Raw genomic sequence first — 16,165 nt, forward strand, 5'->3', positions numbered from 1 at the left:
TTGCTTAGTCATCTGGCTTCAAGCTCTCCCAAATGTCCCCTGAAACAGTGCCCTTAGCCTGACAAGTGACCATGTTGTTCCAGGAGGTGCCTCCCGGTCAGTCTGAGGAGGACATGGTAGGCCGGCCCCTGACCCACCTGGCTGCGAACATGCAGGCTTCCGGAGAGGCTGTGTACTGTGACGACATCCCTCGCTACGAGAACGAGCTGTCTCTGCGGCTGGTCACCAGCACCCGGGCCCATGCCAAGATCTTGTGAGTCCGCGGGGGAGCCAAGGGCAAGCACCCATAAGACTTCTCGCACCTGCAGTCACTGAAGATACAGAGATAGTGAGGTTCCTCCAGGACCTCCCAGCCTAGAGAGGAAGATGAGAAATCATCTCCAAACCACTGTCTGGAGAGGAGCAGGAGGAGCTAAGGCTCCACGGCACCCAAAGGTCTGCTCATGGGAGGACAAAGGGAGCTAACATCAGAGACACAGGCAGGGCCCAGATTCAGAAATCCTGAGGGTGCCACCCAGGGAGGCTGGACCTGGCCCAAAAAGCAGTGAAGAACCACTGAAAGGCTTACTAGGACCAGATTCGATTTGCACTCTGAATATCAGGTTAAATTTAAATGTGAAATTCCCAGAGAAACTTCAGTTAGCACTAAAGGAACAAGCATGGCCTTAGAGTCTGACGGAGCTGGGATCAAAGCCCTGTTCCAGGGCTTAGCATCGGAGAACTATGCCTGTATTCTGTAGTTCTCAGTTTCCCCACCCCTCCTGTGTTTGTGAGGTTTAGCAGTATTGGCCACAGGACCCAGCAGGAAACAGTCACTTGAATGTGTTTGTTGAACACTGAGAGTCTATAAACAGCAAGAATTGCCACTTCAAAAATAGTAATAATAAAACTATCACTCATATGGTGCTTAATATTTGCTACAACCTAGCTTTAAGCATTTTACATAATTGGCTCATTATTCCTCACAACAACCCTATAGATAGTTCCTATTATTAGTCCTCTATTCCAGCAGAGGGAACTAAGGCACAAGAAGGGGAAGTTACTTGCCCAAGACCATATGGTTGGAAAATGGCAGAATTTGTGTTTGAAACCAAGTAGCATTAGCAACGGAGCTGTGTTACCGCTTTATATTCAAGCCTGAGACCTTGAATTTCAGCCCTGGTGGGCATTAGATACATAGCATGGCTGAGAAGAACAGCTGGGAAAATCCCACTGCTGGGCCCTGTGTCTCCCTGAATTAGGGATCAAGCCTCTTTACCACTGATCTTTTCTCTACTGTTGCTCCTAGCATGGAGACAGGCTCCAGGAAGGGTGAGCCACACACAAATAAAATTAAAAAAGAATGTTTCCAGGTCTGTGAAAAAGAATGTTTGAGTTAATATAGTTGCCAGCTATAGGGTAATTTTTTTTTTTACCTTTGTTCTTCCTTTGAGCCCAGTACCATGACCCATACTGTCTATACTCCAGTAATCTCCATCTAAGCAATATGAGAGTGAATGTAGAAGCATGGGAGGTGGGCATTGCAGTAACTGTGACACTCAGGACTTTCGTGGGTTGCTGGCACTCAGAAGGGCATGGGATGGGGTAGAAGCTCCTGTACTTTCTTGGCATTCTCACAATTTAATCTTAGTTCTAATCTCAGTTATGTTGCTTTTGCACTGAGTGATTTTAGGCAAGCCGCCTGACTCCCGTGAGCTTGAGTTTCCCTGCATGCGTAATAGGGGTAATGATAGTTACTTTCACGGTGTCTTGTGAGGAGGAACTATCTGGAGGATGGTTGGTACTTGTGAACAGTTTCCATACATTTCCCTGAGATTCCTCTGCCCTGCTTTCCCCATTGGAGGCTGGGCCAGAAGGATCACAATTTAGTCTGCTGTAATTGCTGAATTTTCTCCCTTTGAGGTTGTATCATCTAATTATGTCTAAGGATGTCCTGCTAAGCTGGCATAGCACTATTAATGTGGGGAGGCAAATTCGGATACGTGCAGATGTTCAGGGCACACCAAAGGCCCCAGTATGCTGATTCTGGGTGGGTGTTGGCTGGTGAGGTACATTTTAGCCAGAGCTCTCCAGAGTAAATCCTGCTCAACAGCATGTGATTCCCTTAGACTTGGAGACCACACAGGGAATAACATAAGGTTGATGGAGGCAAGGCCCATCTTATTCATTTTATATCCCCAGCAGCATGAAATACCCATGTAGGCATTTAATCAGAACAGAATATGCGACTTGAGTTGGAATCTAACAGGAAAGAAGGTAGAGAAAGAACAATTACAGTGTGTGTATGTGTGGGGGGAATTCATTAAAATAAGGACAAGTGATCCATCCAGATGACAGATCTGCTGCTTCAGTTTGCTGACCTGGTCCTTCACACAGCTCATTTTTGCAGGTCCATAGACACGTCAGAAGCTCAGAAGGTGCCGGGGTTTGTGTGCTTCCTCTCAGCTGATGATATTCCCGGAAGTAACATAACTGGACTTTTTAATGATGAAACAGTCTTTGCAAAGGATAAGGTATGCTTGGACTTTTTATAGAAAGAAAGAGGAATAAATATTAAAGTTTTAATTTGTACTCATTGCTCCAAATCTGTAACAGTGAAAGATTATATACGTGCATATATAGCAGCCGTCATTCAATAGGCAAGTATTCAGGACAGTTCATGTAGGGGTAGAGTATGTTACTTGTTTATTTAGTTGGTGACTGCTGTTTGTACGTAGTGGGAGGACTCCATGCCAAAGTGCAGTAAAACAAAGTTGATGATTATATTTGAATTAAAAATTAGGTTTCTAATATATAATATTAAGCTCCTTTTAAAAAAAGAAAATAAAAATACATTAACCAAACTAACCCTAAATCACACCACCACTACTATGTGTATTGACAACCCACTTACATGAAAGTTCATCCATTGATGTTGGTAATATGGAATTCTGCAACAAGAACAAAGAGTTTCCAAACCTTTAAGACAGCTGTTATAAAAATCCTTGTATTTTTATTCATGGGATAGTTCTCAGATGGTCATTTTACAATTCCAATATGGATCAAATGTTGCAGATTAGATATGAGTAGGTAGGAGGTAAAGGGTAAATTCACCTTATTGCTGATGTAAAGGTGAAGGAAAAAACAAAAAGCTTCAAATAGTAAAGACAAGGACACCATAAGGAAGGTACTTAGTAGAAGAACAAATCATTCTATAAATTTCAAGAGCCCCAAGGAGCATTGCTAACATTTTGGCTGGTGAGAGTCAGCTAGATACAACCAGCATGGCATTAAGCAACTAAGTCAGTAACTTAATGGGGTCCTGAAGAGATAATTATCAGAGACTTTCATGCCAAGTATTGGTTCATATTGTTAGAAAACTTGTATCCCAAAGTGATGAGTTGGAAAATAATTTTTTGTTGTTTATTTTTGGGATTATATTTTATGAAAATATCTCTGAAAGAGATCCATTAAGCTTTTATGAAACTGAATTTTTTTTTCAGAAATCATTATTCTTTCAATTCTACAAATTGCAAAATTTGTGTGTCATCAAATCTAAGGACTTGCATCTGAGAGCTAAGCTACTGCTTTGGGCATCTAGATGAACTACAAGACTTGGTTTTTGGTATTTTAGGAGCTTTCAGTATAAACCTGGGAAAAAGCACATAAAAGAGTGTAGTGGTGATGGATGGATAGCAGAACTGAGAGCCAAGGAGTAAGAGTCATGGTCTGGTAACTAGAGCCAGTCATAACTTTGCCTTTCAGGTCTCCATCTTTTCATATGAAGAACAAAGATGTTGAAGTAGATCTGAGTTGACTTACACACTGCCTGGTACCCTAGCTGCTTGGGACAGACATCAATAATCGATCTCCACTTTCTGTCCTGTGCAGCTTCACAATAGGCTACCAGTACTTAAAACACAGAACTGGACTTTGAGATGAAGTCTCTTGCTCTCTCTCCCGATACCAGTGATCTCCATGCCCTATTCCAATAGGAATAATTCTAAACACTTATGAAGAGTTAGTAGAGCAAGGGAATGAAAAGGCCCCAAGGCATTTGTAAAGTATGCTTTGATGGTCAGAGCAGGGTCTTGCTTTGTCTTTTTGAAAATCTATACATAATTTGCTTCGTGAGCAGCTTTTAGTTTAGTTCTTTGACACTCTGTCTCTGTTCCTAGGTTACTTGTATTGGGCACATCATTGGTGCTGTGGTCACTGACACCAGAGAACATGCACAGAGAGCTGCTCAAGGGGTGAAAATCACTTATGAGGACCTTCCAGCTATTATCACAATCGAGGTAACTGAGCGTGCACTGCCTATGTGGATGGGTGAGTGCTCTGTCCCTGCAGGCTTGCCCATTCATTCATTCATTCATTTACTCACTCATTTAATGTGGCACTGGGGATCGAACTCAGGGCCTTGTTCATGCTGGGCAAGAACTCTAGCACTGAACTATATCCTCAGTCCCCTGCAGTTACATTTGTTAGGATCTTCCAGAGGAGATTTGAGCAGCAGGTAGGGGTTTGACTACAGATGGCCCTTGACTTACCATAGTTCTACTAAAATGATTTTTGATTTTTCAACTTTCTTGTACAAAAGCATACCAATACCTGTTTTCACTTTCAGTACAATATTCAACAAATCACGTGAAATAGCCAACTCTTTATTTTTGTCTTTTTGGTACTGGGAATCAAACTCAGGACCTTGCACTTGCGAGGCAGGTGCTGTGCCACTGAGCTAAATCCCCAGCCCATCAACACTTTATTTTAAAACAGGGCTTATGTTAGATGATTTGCCCTACTGTAGGCTAATGTAAGTGTTCTGAGTATGTGTAAGGCAGGCTAGGCAAAGCTATGATGTTGGGTAAGTTGGGCATATTAAAGGCATTTTTAACTTACAACATTTTCAACTTATGATAGATTTATTGGGATGTAACCCCACTGTAAGTTAAGAAGCACCTGTAAATGAGTTTTAAAATCTTTTCCAGCCCTGGGGTTTTTGGTCCTATGAAATCTTTCTTTTCGTAATCTTAGGCTCAGTTCATTAACATCCAAACTGAATTCCTCTTTCACCAAACTTCAGCTCCAGTTGGTGCCTTATGGGATTTTGTTTTGTTTTTTGCTTTTCCTCAAGATTCAGGGTTGTCCATCCCTAGCTAAGGAGCTAGGGAACATGATCCCTTGGGCCACTTGAAGTCTGTGCCTGAAGCTTATAGAGATTCATATACGAGAAGAGAGATAGCAATTCAGAGAATTCCTCTTTTTCTAATCAGAAGCTATCTTCCTCCCCCTGAAAGCCATGCTACTGAAATTTCTTTCTGATCTTCAGGATGCTATAAAGAACAACTCCTTTTATGGATCTGAGAAGAAGATCGAGAAAGGAGACCTCAAGAAGGGGTTTGCTGAAGCAGATAATGTTGTTTCAGGTATAGCTATGCCATGCAGCAGTGGAGATAAGACAACACTGTTTTGTGAATTAAATTCAATAGATACGCATTGAGCCGTGGAGCAGAGGTGATTTCCAAGCATTTCCTAATGGGAGATTCCCTCTGACATTTGTAACAAAACAGTACACCATTGGCTAGGATAGAGCCTCACTCATTTTAATCTCTACTCTCCTTGTCTCTGGGCTGGACATACCTAAGTGATCCTGGAGAGGTTATACATGGTGTTTTCAGATTTAGCAGATTATTGGGAAGGATATGGGCCACAGGTGTGGTCAGCTCTGGGTCTGACTTGAAATGAAATCTCTGTCCATCCTGCTCGCTCTGATCTCTGTGCCGTCTTCTCACTCTGCCAGGTCTCTAACCATATAGACTCCCTGTCCTCCCCATCTCCCCGAAGGTGCTCCTTCCCATCCTCAGCTAGCTATTTCCCCTACCCTGTCCTCCCCATTCCACCTCCCCATCTCTCTCTGACTCTGAAATTAGGTCTGCAGCTCTTACCCACTGCCAACCAGCCCCCTCTGGAATTGCTTCCTACCTTGGCTCTTTATTGCTAAGTCACTAGCAGCCAACTCTCCAACAGGCCTGATAGCTTCAGTCCCGGAAGATACTCTTATTTTGAGCTTTTCAATCACATCTCTTTTTTTTGAATTTTTATTTTTATTTATTATGTTAACAGTACATAATGATTAAATTCCTCATGGGGCGTTGGTACATGTACACAGCACATCTTAACTCTTTTTTTCATCTCCTCTCTTCCCACCTTGCTTCCTCTATCCCTGGTCTCCTTCCCTTTTGCAAAAGATCCATCTCCCTAATTCCTACTATGTATCTTTTATTTTGCTCTTTAATTATTTATGCTTTGGGTTTCTCATATAAAGGAAACCATACAATATTTTAGCTTGCGTATCTGATTTATTTCACTTAACATTGTAGTCTCAATCACATCTCTTAATTCTTCTTTACCTTTTCCAAAATGTTCCAATAGTTTTAGAAATGTATTATTTCTACTTGCTGCAGTGAGCAAGGAACTTTGCACCTGGTGTATTTCTTGGCCATTCTAATTTGTTTGTTGGGGATGGGCTGTTGAGGAAGATGCATAATCCACAGATGGCTAAGACTTTGAGGCTCATTTCTACCCCAGACAGGGACCCAGAGGTTGCATGTGAATAGGTGGTTGCTGCACAGGCTGCCTGGCAGAGTACATGGTCTCCCCAAGCAAATGTGCCCCTGGGCAGAAACCGACTTCCAGTGGGGGTCTCTGCTTCCCCAGGAGAGTTCTACATTGGAGGCCAGGACCACTTCTACCTGGAGACTCACTGCACCATTGCTGTGCCCAAAGGCGAGTCAGGGGAGATGGAGCTCTTCGTGTCTACCCAGAACACCATGAAGACCCAGGTAAGTGACCTGTGGATCAACTTGGGGCACTAGGGTAGTGACCAGGGAGCCCCTGGCAGATCTGGCGGGAAGGGTGGCAAATGGAAAGAGAGAGATCTGGGTTGGGCCTGAAGGGGGCTTGCATCGGTCCTAGAGCTGGACCCTGTTACCAGCAAGCTTGGTGCCATTGAGCTTGCCATGTATGTAACCTTTCTGTACCTCAGTTTCCTCATCTATAAAATGGAGCCTTGTTGAGTGGTTGAATCAATTATTTGAGTTTTTATACTTGCACTAGAGCTTGGCAAATATTTGTTCATATCATTGTAATGCTCTCTCATCTTGGTCAAGGTGTATCTACCTCAGTTTCCTCATATTTAAAACGAAGGAGTTGGGCTAAGTGATGGCTGAGGGACCCACTAACTTATCTGCTGCAGTTCAAATATCATGTGCTGCATGCATTGTGATAGCAACTGGCAGCATTTTTGTCAGCTGATTCTACCCACCAGCATCTTGCCAGATAGAATGGGTTTAGACTTTGAAAATATGCTGTGATCTCACCCTGTGGTTAAAAACAAATGTCTGAATAGCCTTAGCCCAATCTGCAGTGGCCAATGAGTCCCGGACCCCACACCACTAGCCCAGGCTGGACCAGAGGGGGAGGGGGATTTTCACTGCTCACAGCAGTAAACAGTCCCGTGCATATCAGGCCTGAAATAAATCCATGGATGCATCAGTGCTAGGGTTATTTTTGTGTTTTATTTTCCCCATAGAGCTTTGTTGCAAAAATGTTGGGGGTTCCAGCAAACCGGATTGTAGTTCGAGTGAAGAGGATGGGAGGAGGCTTTGGAGGGAAGGAGACCCGGAGCACTGTGTTGTCCACGGCAGTGGCCTTGGCTGCATACAAGTGAGTTGAGAGGCCTGCTTCTCCCAGCAGGCTCTGGGAAGAGGAATACGGATACTTCAGCCAAGAAGGCTTTCTGGATTTGTCCTTTTGCAAGTAGTTTTCCTGGCTTTGAATTCTCATGACTCTGTTTTTAGAACCTCAGGTATAAGGGCGAGGGTAACATCACCTGTTTCTTTGTGTTTGGACCTGTGTGGCCACATCCACATCTTATCTCCCCTCCCTGACAGCCAGCTCCCTGAGGGCAAGGACACACCTTACAAACTGATATTCTCATCTTGTCCAGTACAGTGCCTGCACAGCCAGGCAGCCGGTACAGGTCTGCCCAGTGTGCCTGGTGCAGAAAGAAGTCTTCCTTGGGGTTTGTACCCCTGAGATATACAGGGCTGGGCTGTTGTCCAAGACTCAGAGGATTTCTAACTCTCTTGCTCCCCACTCAGAACCGGCCACCCTGTGCGCTGTATGCTGGACCGTGATGAGGACATGCTGGTCAGCGGTGGCAGACACCCCTTCCTGGCCAGATACAAGGTTCTAGATGGGGGTGTGTCCGGGTGGGCAGTGTCTTCTTGTAGGGACCCCGGGGAAGAAGGTCAAGGGACTCTGGGCTTTGTTCGTACTTTTTGCCTGACTACAGTGTCTATAGAAATTCAAGAAGAAATAGCACTGAAGTTCAAATCCACCATCAGCAGCAGAGAAAGTGTGCTGGAGGGGGCTTCCAGCCTACCTCCCGGGAGACATCACAAGGGCTCACACATGACTTCTGTGGATCTGCTGTGGTCCAATCTGGCCTGTGGCCATCAGGCTCAGGAACGTGGTTTTTCAGTGACCTGGAGTAATCCATTCCATGTCTACTTTTAGCACATTCATAGCCTGATGTAGAAGTCAGAATGATTGCCAAGACATTTACAATGAGAAATCCTCCCAGCGTCCTCATCAGCCACAGGTTGTCAGGGTGGGCATCTACTCTGTCACAGAATGGTGGGAACCAGCCCAATTTCTCTCTAGGACAGACCCCTTTCTGGGTTCAGTGGATGAGCAGCTCCTTCTGACTAACATGTCCTTCCTTCCCATGCATTAGTATAGCCACACAGGGCTCAGCCTTGCACTGTCATTCAGGGAGCTCTCCCTCTCCACCAAGTGGCCTTGAATAACTCCTCTTTGCCCTGTTCTGACCTTATTCCATGATTTAACTCCCAGAAAGGGATTCAATTTCACCTATCCCAAAATTTTTGTGAGCCTGAAGACAGCAGGTCAATCTTTGGGGTCTTAGTTTCAGGCTTGTAAAATGGCCCACAAAGCAATTTTTGGTTATTTTTTTATTATTATTTTGTCCCATTTCTTTTTTTTTTTTCAGTTTTTATTTTTATTAGCACATGTTCGCAGTACATAATGATTGCATTCATCGTAAGGAGTTAGTACATGTACAAATCACGCCTTAATTCTTTTTTCATCCCTTTTCCCTAACCTCCTTCAACCCTTCCTCTATCTCTTGATCTACTTCTTATTAGAAAAAGATCTATATCTCTACTTCCAATTATCCATCTTTATATTTTGGATTTCTCATAGAAAACATGCAATATTTAAGCTTGGGTATCTGATTTATTTCACTTAACATTATGGTCTCAAGGTGCATCCATTCTTCCACAAATGACTCAAGTTTATCTTTCTTTATGGCAGAGGATTATGTGTAAATGCCACATTTTCATTATCCATTCATCTGTTGATAGACATACAGACTGCGTCTAAGATTTAGCTATTATTAATTGTGCTTCTGTAAACATGGATATGCATGTATCACTGTAATGTGATGTCTTTAACTCTTTTAGGGAAATAGCTAGAAAGGTAATAGCTGGGTTGAGTGGAATTTATAGTTTTAGATTTTTGAGGAATCTCCATACTTCCATACCTCCAGTGTGGTTGTACTAGTTAGTATTTTCCCACCAACAATGTAGAAGGGTTCCTTTTCCTCACAGGCTTGCCAGCATTTGTTATTTGATTTCTTGTGGATGGCCATTCTTTCTGGAGTAAGATGGAAACTCAATGTTTTGATTTACATTTCTCTAATGGCCAGTGATGTTGAACAATTTTTTCATGTACTTATTGGCCATTTGTACTTCTTCTTCTGAGAAGTGTCTTTTCATTTCATTTGTCTATTTTTTTGACTGGGCATTTATTAAGGGTTAAATAAGGTCAAGGATGTGCAAGCAGATTCAGGCTCTTGCATAATGGAACTTTTATTATCTGCTAGCCAAAAGAGTGAGGGAACTTTCTAGTGCCTTTCCTGTTTTCTCTTCCTAACACTCCCCTCTGGCCATTCACGACCAACTTTCTCTTCCACAGTCTCTCTCTCTCTCTCTGTCTTCTCTTAGGAGCTGCGGGCAGGTAGAAGGAATGTGGAGTGTGGGTCAGAGTACCGGGGTCCAAGGAGCCAGGGTATACCACTGGGCAGGTTTAATTCCTTTCTACCTGTTCCAATATGGTGATGTCTCACAGTCACCTTCTTTTTTTCCTGGTGTGATATCTGGTCCTTTCTGTTTCCTCCAGGTAGCATGAGTGGTGGGGAGGATCTGAGACAGAGAGAGGAAGGTCCTGTTGAGAAATTATTCCTCTTTTCTCAGGTTGGCTTCATGAAGAATGGGAAGATTGTGGCTCTGGAAGTGGATCACTTCAGCAATTCTGGGAACACGCTGGATCTCTCTGAGAGTGTAAGTGGGGCCCACCCCTCACCCAGGGGGCTAGCAGTCCAAGGGCATGCCCCACAGCCTGTTGGCCTCCTGGATTTTTGCCTCCTGGATTTTTGCCTATCGCTGTTGCAGTAGCCTCCCAACTGGTCCCCATCTTTAGCTTCTTACACTTTTCCAACTTGAATCTCATCGTATTACTTCTCTGATTTGAAACCCATTTTGCCAAGCTAGCAAAGTTAGCTACAAAGCTTTATATTTAGAGCGGTGGTGTTGAGTATGTGTGTGCGCGTGTGTGTACCTATGCATGTAAGATTATTAATTTGTTTATAGTTAAAGTAAAAACTTTAGGCAAATTAAGGTTAGCAGCTTAACTGAGGAATGAATAATTTGTGAATCAGGCCACTCTGAAAACCAGAAGAGGTTCAGGGAGGGCTGCTTCACAGTGTGGGCAGGTGGCATTTTGGACAGAATCAGAAGTGAGGCGTGAGATGCCTTGATTGCTTGCAGCGTGGCATTTGTCTCATGTGGTCTGATCAGTTTTTCTCTCATGAGAGACTGCAGCTCAGCTACTGAGGGCAGCTGAGGCTCAGCTCCCACACTGACTTTGGTTAGTTTATGAGCTAACAGGTTGCAGTTGTTCCATAAGGGAATCAGTCCAGAGGCATTCTCAGGCTAAATAAACTGAGTTTAACCATGCATATAGTGGAAACTTACTCTTTTACAGTTCTGAAGGCCAAAAGTCTGAACTCGGGGTATTGGCAGGATCACATTCTCTCTGGGAACTCTAGAGGAGAATCCACTCTTCAGCTGCTCCATCTTCTAGTGGCTGGTGCTTTCCTCGGCTTGTGGCCAGTCGCTCCTGTCTGCCTCTGTCTTCACATCACATTCTCCCGGGCTATATTCTCTCCTCTGGCTATAGAGAGCAGGAGTTGAGGGATGGGATGGGCCTCTTTGGTCTCTGTAATCACTGGCATTTCTAGATTACCTACTTTTGCTCCAAGTTTGGGATATAGAAGTCAGAAAGCAAACCTCAGAACTCATTTTCATGTCATTCCTTATATCCTGAGGCCCTAGTGAGTCTGCCTTTTTTCTTTCTCCTTTCAGAGTATTCTTATGCTATGATTGATTTGAAATAATACATATAATACCCCAGAGTTTTAGTGGTACTTGTTAGAAGCATGGAAGAGGAAGTCCCCATACTATACGTTAATGTTGTATTTCTTCAGGGACAGAACCTCAAGCAGTGTCACAGGTGGCTGCTGTGGACTTTCATAGTCTCCGTGGATGCGCACCACTTCCATTCCATTAGAAATGGCTGGTTTAGACCAGAAGGGGTGGTTATGTACTGCTCATTCTTGTGGCCACAGCTTTGACAGATGAACTGGGATTAGTCAATTGTTTAAAAAGTAACTAGAGGCTTTGGGTAAAATAAAATCAGTTGTGAGGATTAACAAATTTACCTTGATAACATTTTAAAAGTTTCTAATTCATTTTGTAATCATACTGCTTACCTGTCATATACATATAGATTCCTCTTTTTTTCTTTTTTTAGTAACACATTTTACAAAAAGCAGAAGTTTCCTATTACATCCTTCAGATTCCACCGCTCTCTGATAGGGGATGTTTAATTGGTTCAGTTATAAAACTTTACACTTCAGCCTAGTGTTAAAATTGCTCAAAAAGGAAATATTTCTTGTGTTCTCACATGTATAACATGTGCTTTTTGTAATTGTGGAAAAAACTAGAATGAAAATCATACAGCACTTGTCCCCCAAAGATCTCACAAGAGTTTTAATTCAGTCCAGGAAATAAATATCACTTGAGTGCCTCGGGTTGCAACACAAAGAACATGACACTGTATCTGCCTTATTAGATCCATAATATGACACGAGGGATAGATTTTTTTAAAAGAAGAAATAGAAGTATAAGTTGACAAAGTTTTAAGGGAAAGCAAAATGGACTTAATTGTGACATAGAAAAAGTTATCTAGAATGACTAAGACTGATATGATTAAAGACACATAAATCGATTTGTGAGAAAGATTGCGTATGGGAAAGTAGAGTACAACTAAAATGAAACAAGCAAAAGCGATGAAAGCTACCATTTATCTTTTCAGAGAGATTAGGTGTTACACCTTTGAGAGAGAACAGAACGCTATAAAAACAAAACAAAGACTAAAAATGAGCTTTTCTGAATTAAAACTACAAAGGGGATTGAAAGAGCCTTAAGGAATCTTCCCAGTATGAAAGACAATCTGGAAAAATAGGAAAGAAAATATGAAGACCAGTTCAAGAGGTTTGAATAATAGACGTTTCAGAAATAAAGAATGAAAAAAAAGCAGAAGGAAGCTATTAAGAAATAAATAAAAAATGTCCCCAAACTAATGAATATAGATTTTGAGTTTAAAAGAGCCCATCCAATAACCACCACAATAAAGGAAATTAGACTTCTGCTAAGTTATATCACTGTGAAATTTAGAAAGTTGAAGACAGAGATTTTATAGGTTTCAGGAAGGTCCCAACAACTCTCTCTGAGAACTGGAAAGGCATTAGTTGATTCTTCTCAGTTTTATGGAGCTAGAATATAACAGTAAAGTACCTTCAAGATGCAGAAAGAAACTGGGAAACTGACTTCCAGCTAGAATTCTGTGTACAGCCAAATCATCAATTAGGGAGGGAGTACAATACAGACACTTCAGACATTCCAGGTGTCAAAAATGTTCCTCTTTCTTGGGAAGATATTGAAGAATGTACCCCAATAAGATGGAGAGTAAAACAAGGAAAAACATGGGGTTCAGAAACTGAAGATTCAGTACAGAGAGAGCCAAAGGAATCTGCGGATGACTGTAAGGGAAACTTCGAATAGCTGAACAGCAGACTTGGTGGGCAGCCAGTTTAAATCGAAGTGGGCCAGACAGCTCCAAGAATGATTTCTTCTAAATGATGAAACTTATATAAAATATAATGTGACTGAACAGAGTAACAGTAGATTTTTAGCATGAGGGAACACTTTTAAGTCAGCTTAGTAAAAAGTACATAGAAAATGAAGCAAATAAAAAATGTAGTCAGTTATAAACTTCAGAATGAAAGGTGATCTCAAGAAAGAGAGAAGTAATCATAGTGCAATGGCATGGTCTAGCTGTGATGTTTACAGAGTTGTAATAGTAAGCTATCGATGAGATCAGAATACAAATATGCTGGGGAATAGGAAGCTGTTATGCATGTGGGTAGAGAGGACTAGGCGGGAATGAAATCCTTTTCCCACAGTGGGCAAACAATATAAAGGTCTACAACTGAAGAAGTTAACATGTGGCAACATAAAAGCATTATTTGGAGATGTGGAAGCTAATCTAAAAAGCTGTGAAAATTATGAGTGGTTGCTGCTGGAGAGTGGAAGAAAACAAAGTAAAGAGATGCTGTTTTCATAGCACAACTTATAGAGGAATTTGACTCTTTTTACAGTACAACTTTAATGGAAATAAAAACAAGTGTACAATTAGCAAAATTAATTAAAATAAAAATTTAAAAAATCAGCTATTAATAAAAATCAGCTACTTTTTTTAAAGAGGCAAAGGGTCTGTTCTGACGAGAGGGTCTAGGCAGGGTTTTCCCATAGAGGGGCTGCATGAAGATTAGGTAGATAAGGGGGAACAATGAGGGTGTTTCAATGCCCTGGGGAAGAAGTAACTGGCACCTGAAGAAGAGCACTTGATGGGGGCGCAGGGAGAGGCAGGCAGGAGTGCAGCCCTCGGCGTACATGTTCTGAGAAACCAATGTAATCAATGCATTGTTGTCTCCCATTCTGGTTTCCTGTGATTCAGATAATGGACCGAGCCCTCTTCCACATGGACAACACCTACTTAATCCCTAACATCCGGGGCACTGGGCGGCTGTGCAAGACCAACCTGCCCTCTAATACAGCCTTCAGGGGCTTTGGGGGACCCCAAGGGATGCTCACTGCGGAATATTGGATGAGTGAAATCTCAGTGACCTGTGGGCTGCCTCCAGAGGAAGTAAGCTGGGAATTTGGTGACCTAAGTCAGGGTGGGTAGCCTGCACTGGAGGAAGAGGGGCTCTGCACCCGGGGCATCTCCCATAGGCTCAGAGGATGAGCAGGTGCTGCAGAGGAGGCGGGAAGGTTAATTTAAGGTTGTCCTCTTTTCCCATTCCCAGTCCCTTGCCACCAGCAAGGCCTCAGTGTCTCTCTTTTTGGAAAGGTGCGGAGGAAAAACATGTACCAAGAAGGGGACCTGACCCACTTCAATCAGCAGCTTGAGGCATTCACCTTGCCCAGGTGTTGGGATGAATGCATAGCAAGTGCTCAGTATCATGCTCGGAGGGCTGAGGTTGACAAGTTCAACAAGTAAGCACTGGGTGTGAGGAGTCTGATGTTCTGGCACTGAGTTAGATGCCTTTCTGCTGAAGCCCAAATACCAAGTTAACAATTTAATGGCCACGTTGTGAGACTGTTGGATTTGCCAACTCAGGATAGCCACCCCTTTAAGATCTTGTAATGACCTTTAGCCCAGGGCCATGAGGACTCCAGCCTGTACTTCACACCACAGCCCATTGCTCATGGTTCACCTTTACACATTTATGTGCCTTCTGGGAGCAACACATAATTGAGAATACTGCCCCTGGACTAAAAACACTGGAGTTCTGAGCGTATCTTGACAATAATCTATAAATTTGACCTGGCAATGATTCTACTTCCCTGGAATGGGCCTCAGTTTCATCATCTGGAAAGTAGAGATAATTATATTGCCTCTTGTCTTCTTCATAGAATTACTCAGATAAGCAAATGTAAAGCAGAGAGAAGGCATTATTGCCTTCCTCCCTGAGACAAGGACAGCCCAAGATCATTAGGCATGCTGACCTAGTGCAAATTCTCAGGGAGGAACAGTGATGGTACCTTGAATTTAAGACTCCCTGAATGAGCTCTGTTCCAGCTGCACTAGAGGAACTAGGACTCAGATTTCTACCTCTTTCATTTTTGTTTACATGATTGGGATACAATTTAGTTGTGGCAATGACCATATGGATGGTCCCAAGCATGTCCTGTCCTGATTTGATGCAAAGATGTTGACTGAAAACATATCAAATGTGGCATAACTATGTGGAGAAGGTTTTATAAGAATTTCTGGCTGGGTGTGGTGGCCCACGCCTGTAATCCCAGCACTGGGGAGGCTGAGGCAGGAGGATCACCGAGAGTCTGAGGCCAGCCTGGGCTACATAGTGAGTTCAGGCCCAGCCTGAACTACAAAGGGAGACCCTGCCTCAAAAAAGAAAAAAAAAGAATTTCTGTTCTTTTTTTCTCCAGGGAGAATTGTTGGAAAAAGAGAGGGCTGTGCATAATCCCGACCAAGTTTGGCATAAGCTTTTCTGTTCCTTTTCTAAATCAGGTAATTGCTTTATATATTTCACCCATTTCCACTGAACTGGGCCCCTGTTTCTGGTATTACAAGGGAAATCCCTCTGTCATTGATAACAGTGCTCTTTGCCGTTGAAATGTAAGTTGAACTATCATATGCCTTTGTCTAGTATGTTACAGGACCCCGAGACCTGGAGATCGGGGGTCAACCTCTAGTTCTCCGCCTTCCTAACTGCAGGACTGGGGACAGCCACTATGTCTTTCTCATCCTATATCTTTATGGGTAGAATGAAGGCAAAGATAAAGGACCTACTTTTCTCCAAGTGTAAGACACAGAGAGAAAGATATAAAAGCATTTTGCAAATTCCTGAAGGGCTATGTAATGAAATAATGAGAATTATACTGTACAA

General features: G+C 42.8%; 1 protein-coding gene across 2 annotated transcripts in view; it reads left to right on the forward strand.

Annotated features, from left to right (window-relative positions):
- Positions 1 to 16,165, forward strand: part of Xdh (xanthine dehydrogenase) — a 64,572-nt gene that overhangs the window by 36,175 nt on the left and 12,232 nt on the right. For both annotated transcript variants that reach the window (XM_004839257.4, XM_013070158.3), the window contains 11 exons: positions 84 to 253; positions 2,390 to 2,513; positions 4,158 to 4,277; positions 5,309 to 5,405; positions 6,697 to 6,821; positions 7,571 to 7,704; positions 8,142 to 8,229; positions 10,320 to 10,406; positions 14,206 to 14,397; positions 14,602 to 14,747; positions 15,705 to 15,786. In XM_004839257.4, coding sequence (XP_004839314.2) covers positions 84 to 253; positions 2,390 to 2,513; positions 4,158 to 4,277; positions 5,309 to 5,405; positions 6,697 to 6,821; positions 7,571 to 7,704; positions 8,142 to 8,229; positions 10,320 to 10,406; positions 14,206 to 14,397; positions 14,602 to 14,747; positions 15,705 to 15,786 — 1,365 coding nt within the window. The remainder of the gene's footprint in view (positions 1 to 83; positions 254 to 2,389; positions 2,514 to 4,157; positions 4,278 to 5,308; positions 5,406 to 6,696; positions 6,822 to 7,570; positions 7,705 to 8,141; positions 8,230 to 10,319; positions 10,407 to 14,205; positions 14,398 to 14,601; positions 14,748 to 15,704; positions 15,787 to 16,165) is intronic.

The sequence above is a fragment of the Heterocephalus glaber genome, unplaced genomic scaffold (assembly GCF_053883595.1).
Source record: "Heterocephalus glaber isolate CG9 unplaced genomic scaffold, H.glaber_assembly_v1.0 deba00001457, whole genome shotgun sequence".
Lineage (NCBI taxonomy): Eukaryota > Metazoa > Chordata > Mammalia > Rodentia > Bathyergidae > Heterocephalus > Heterocephalus glaber.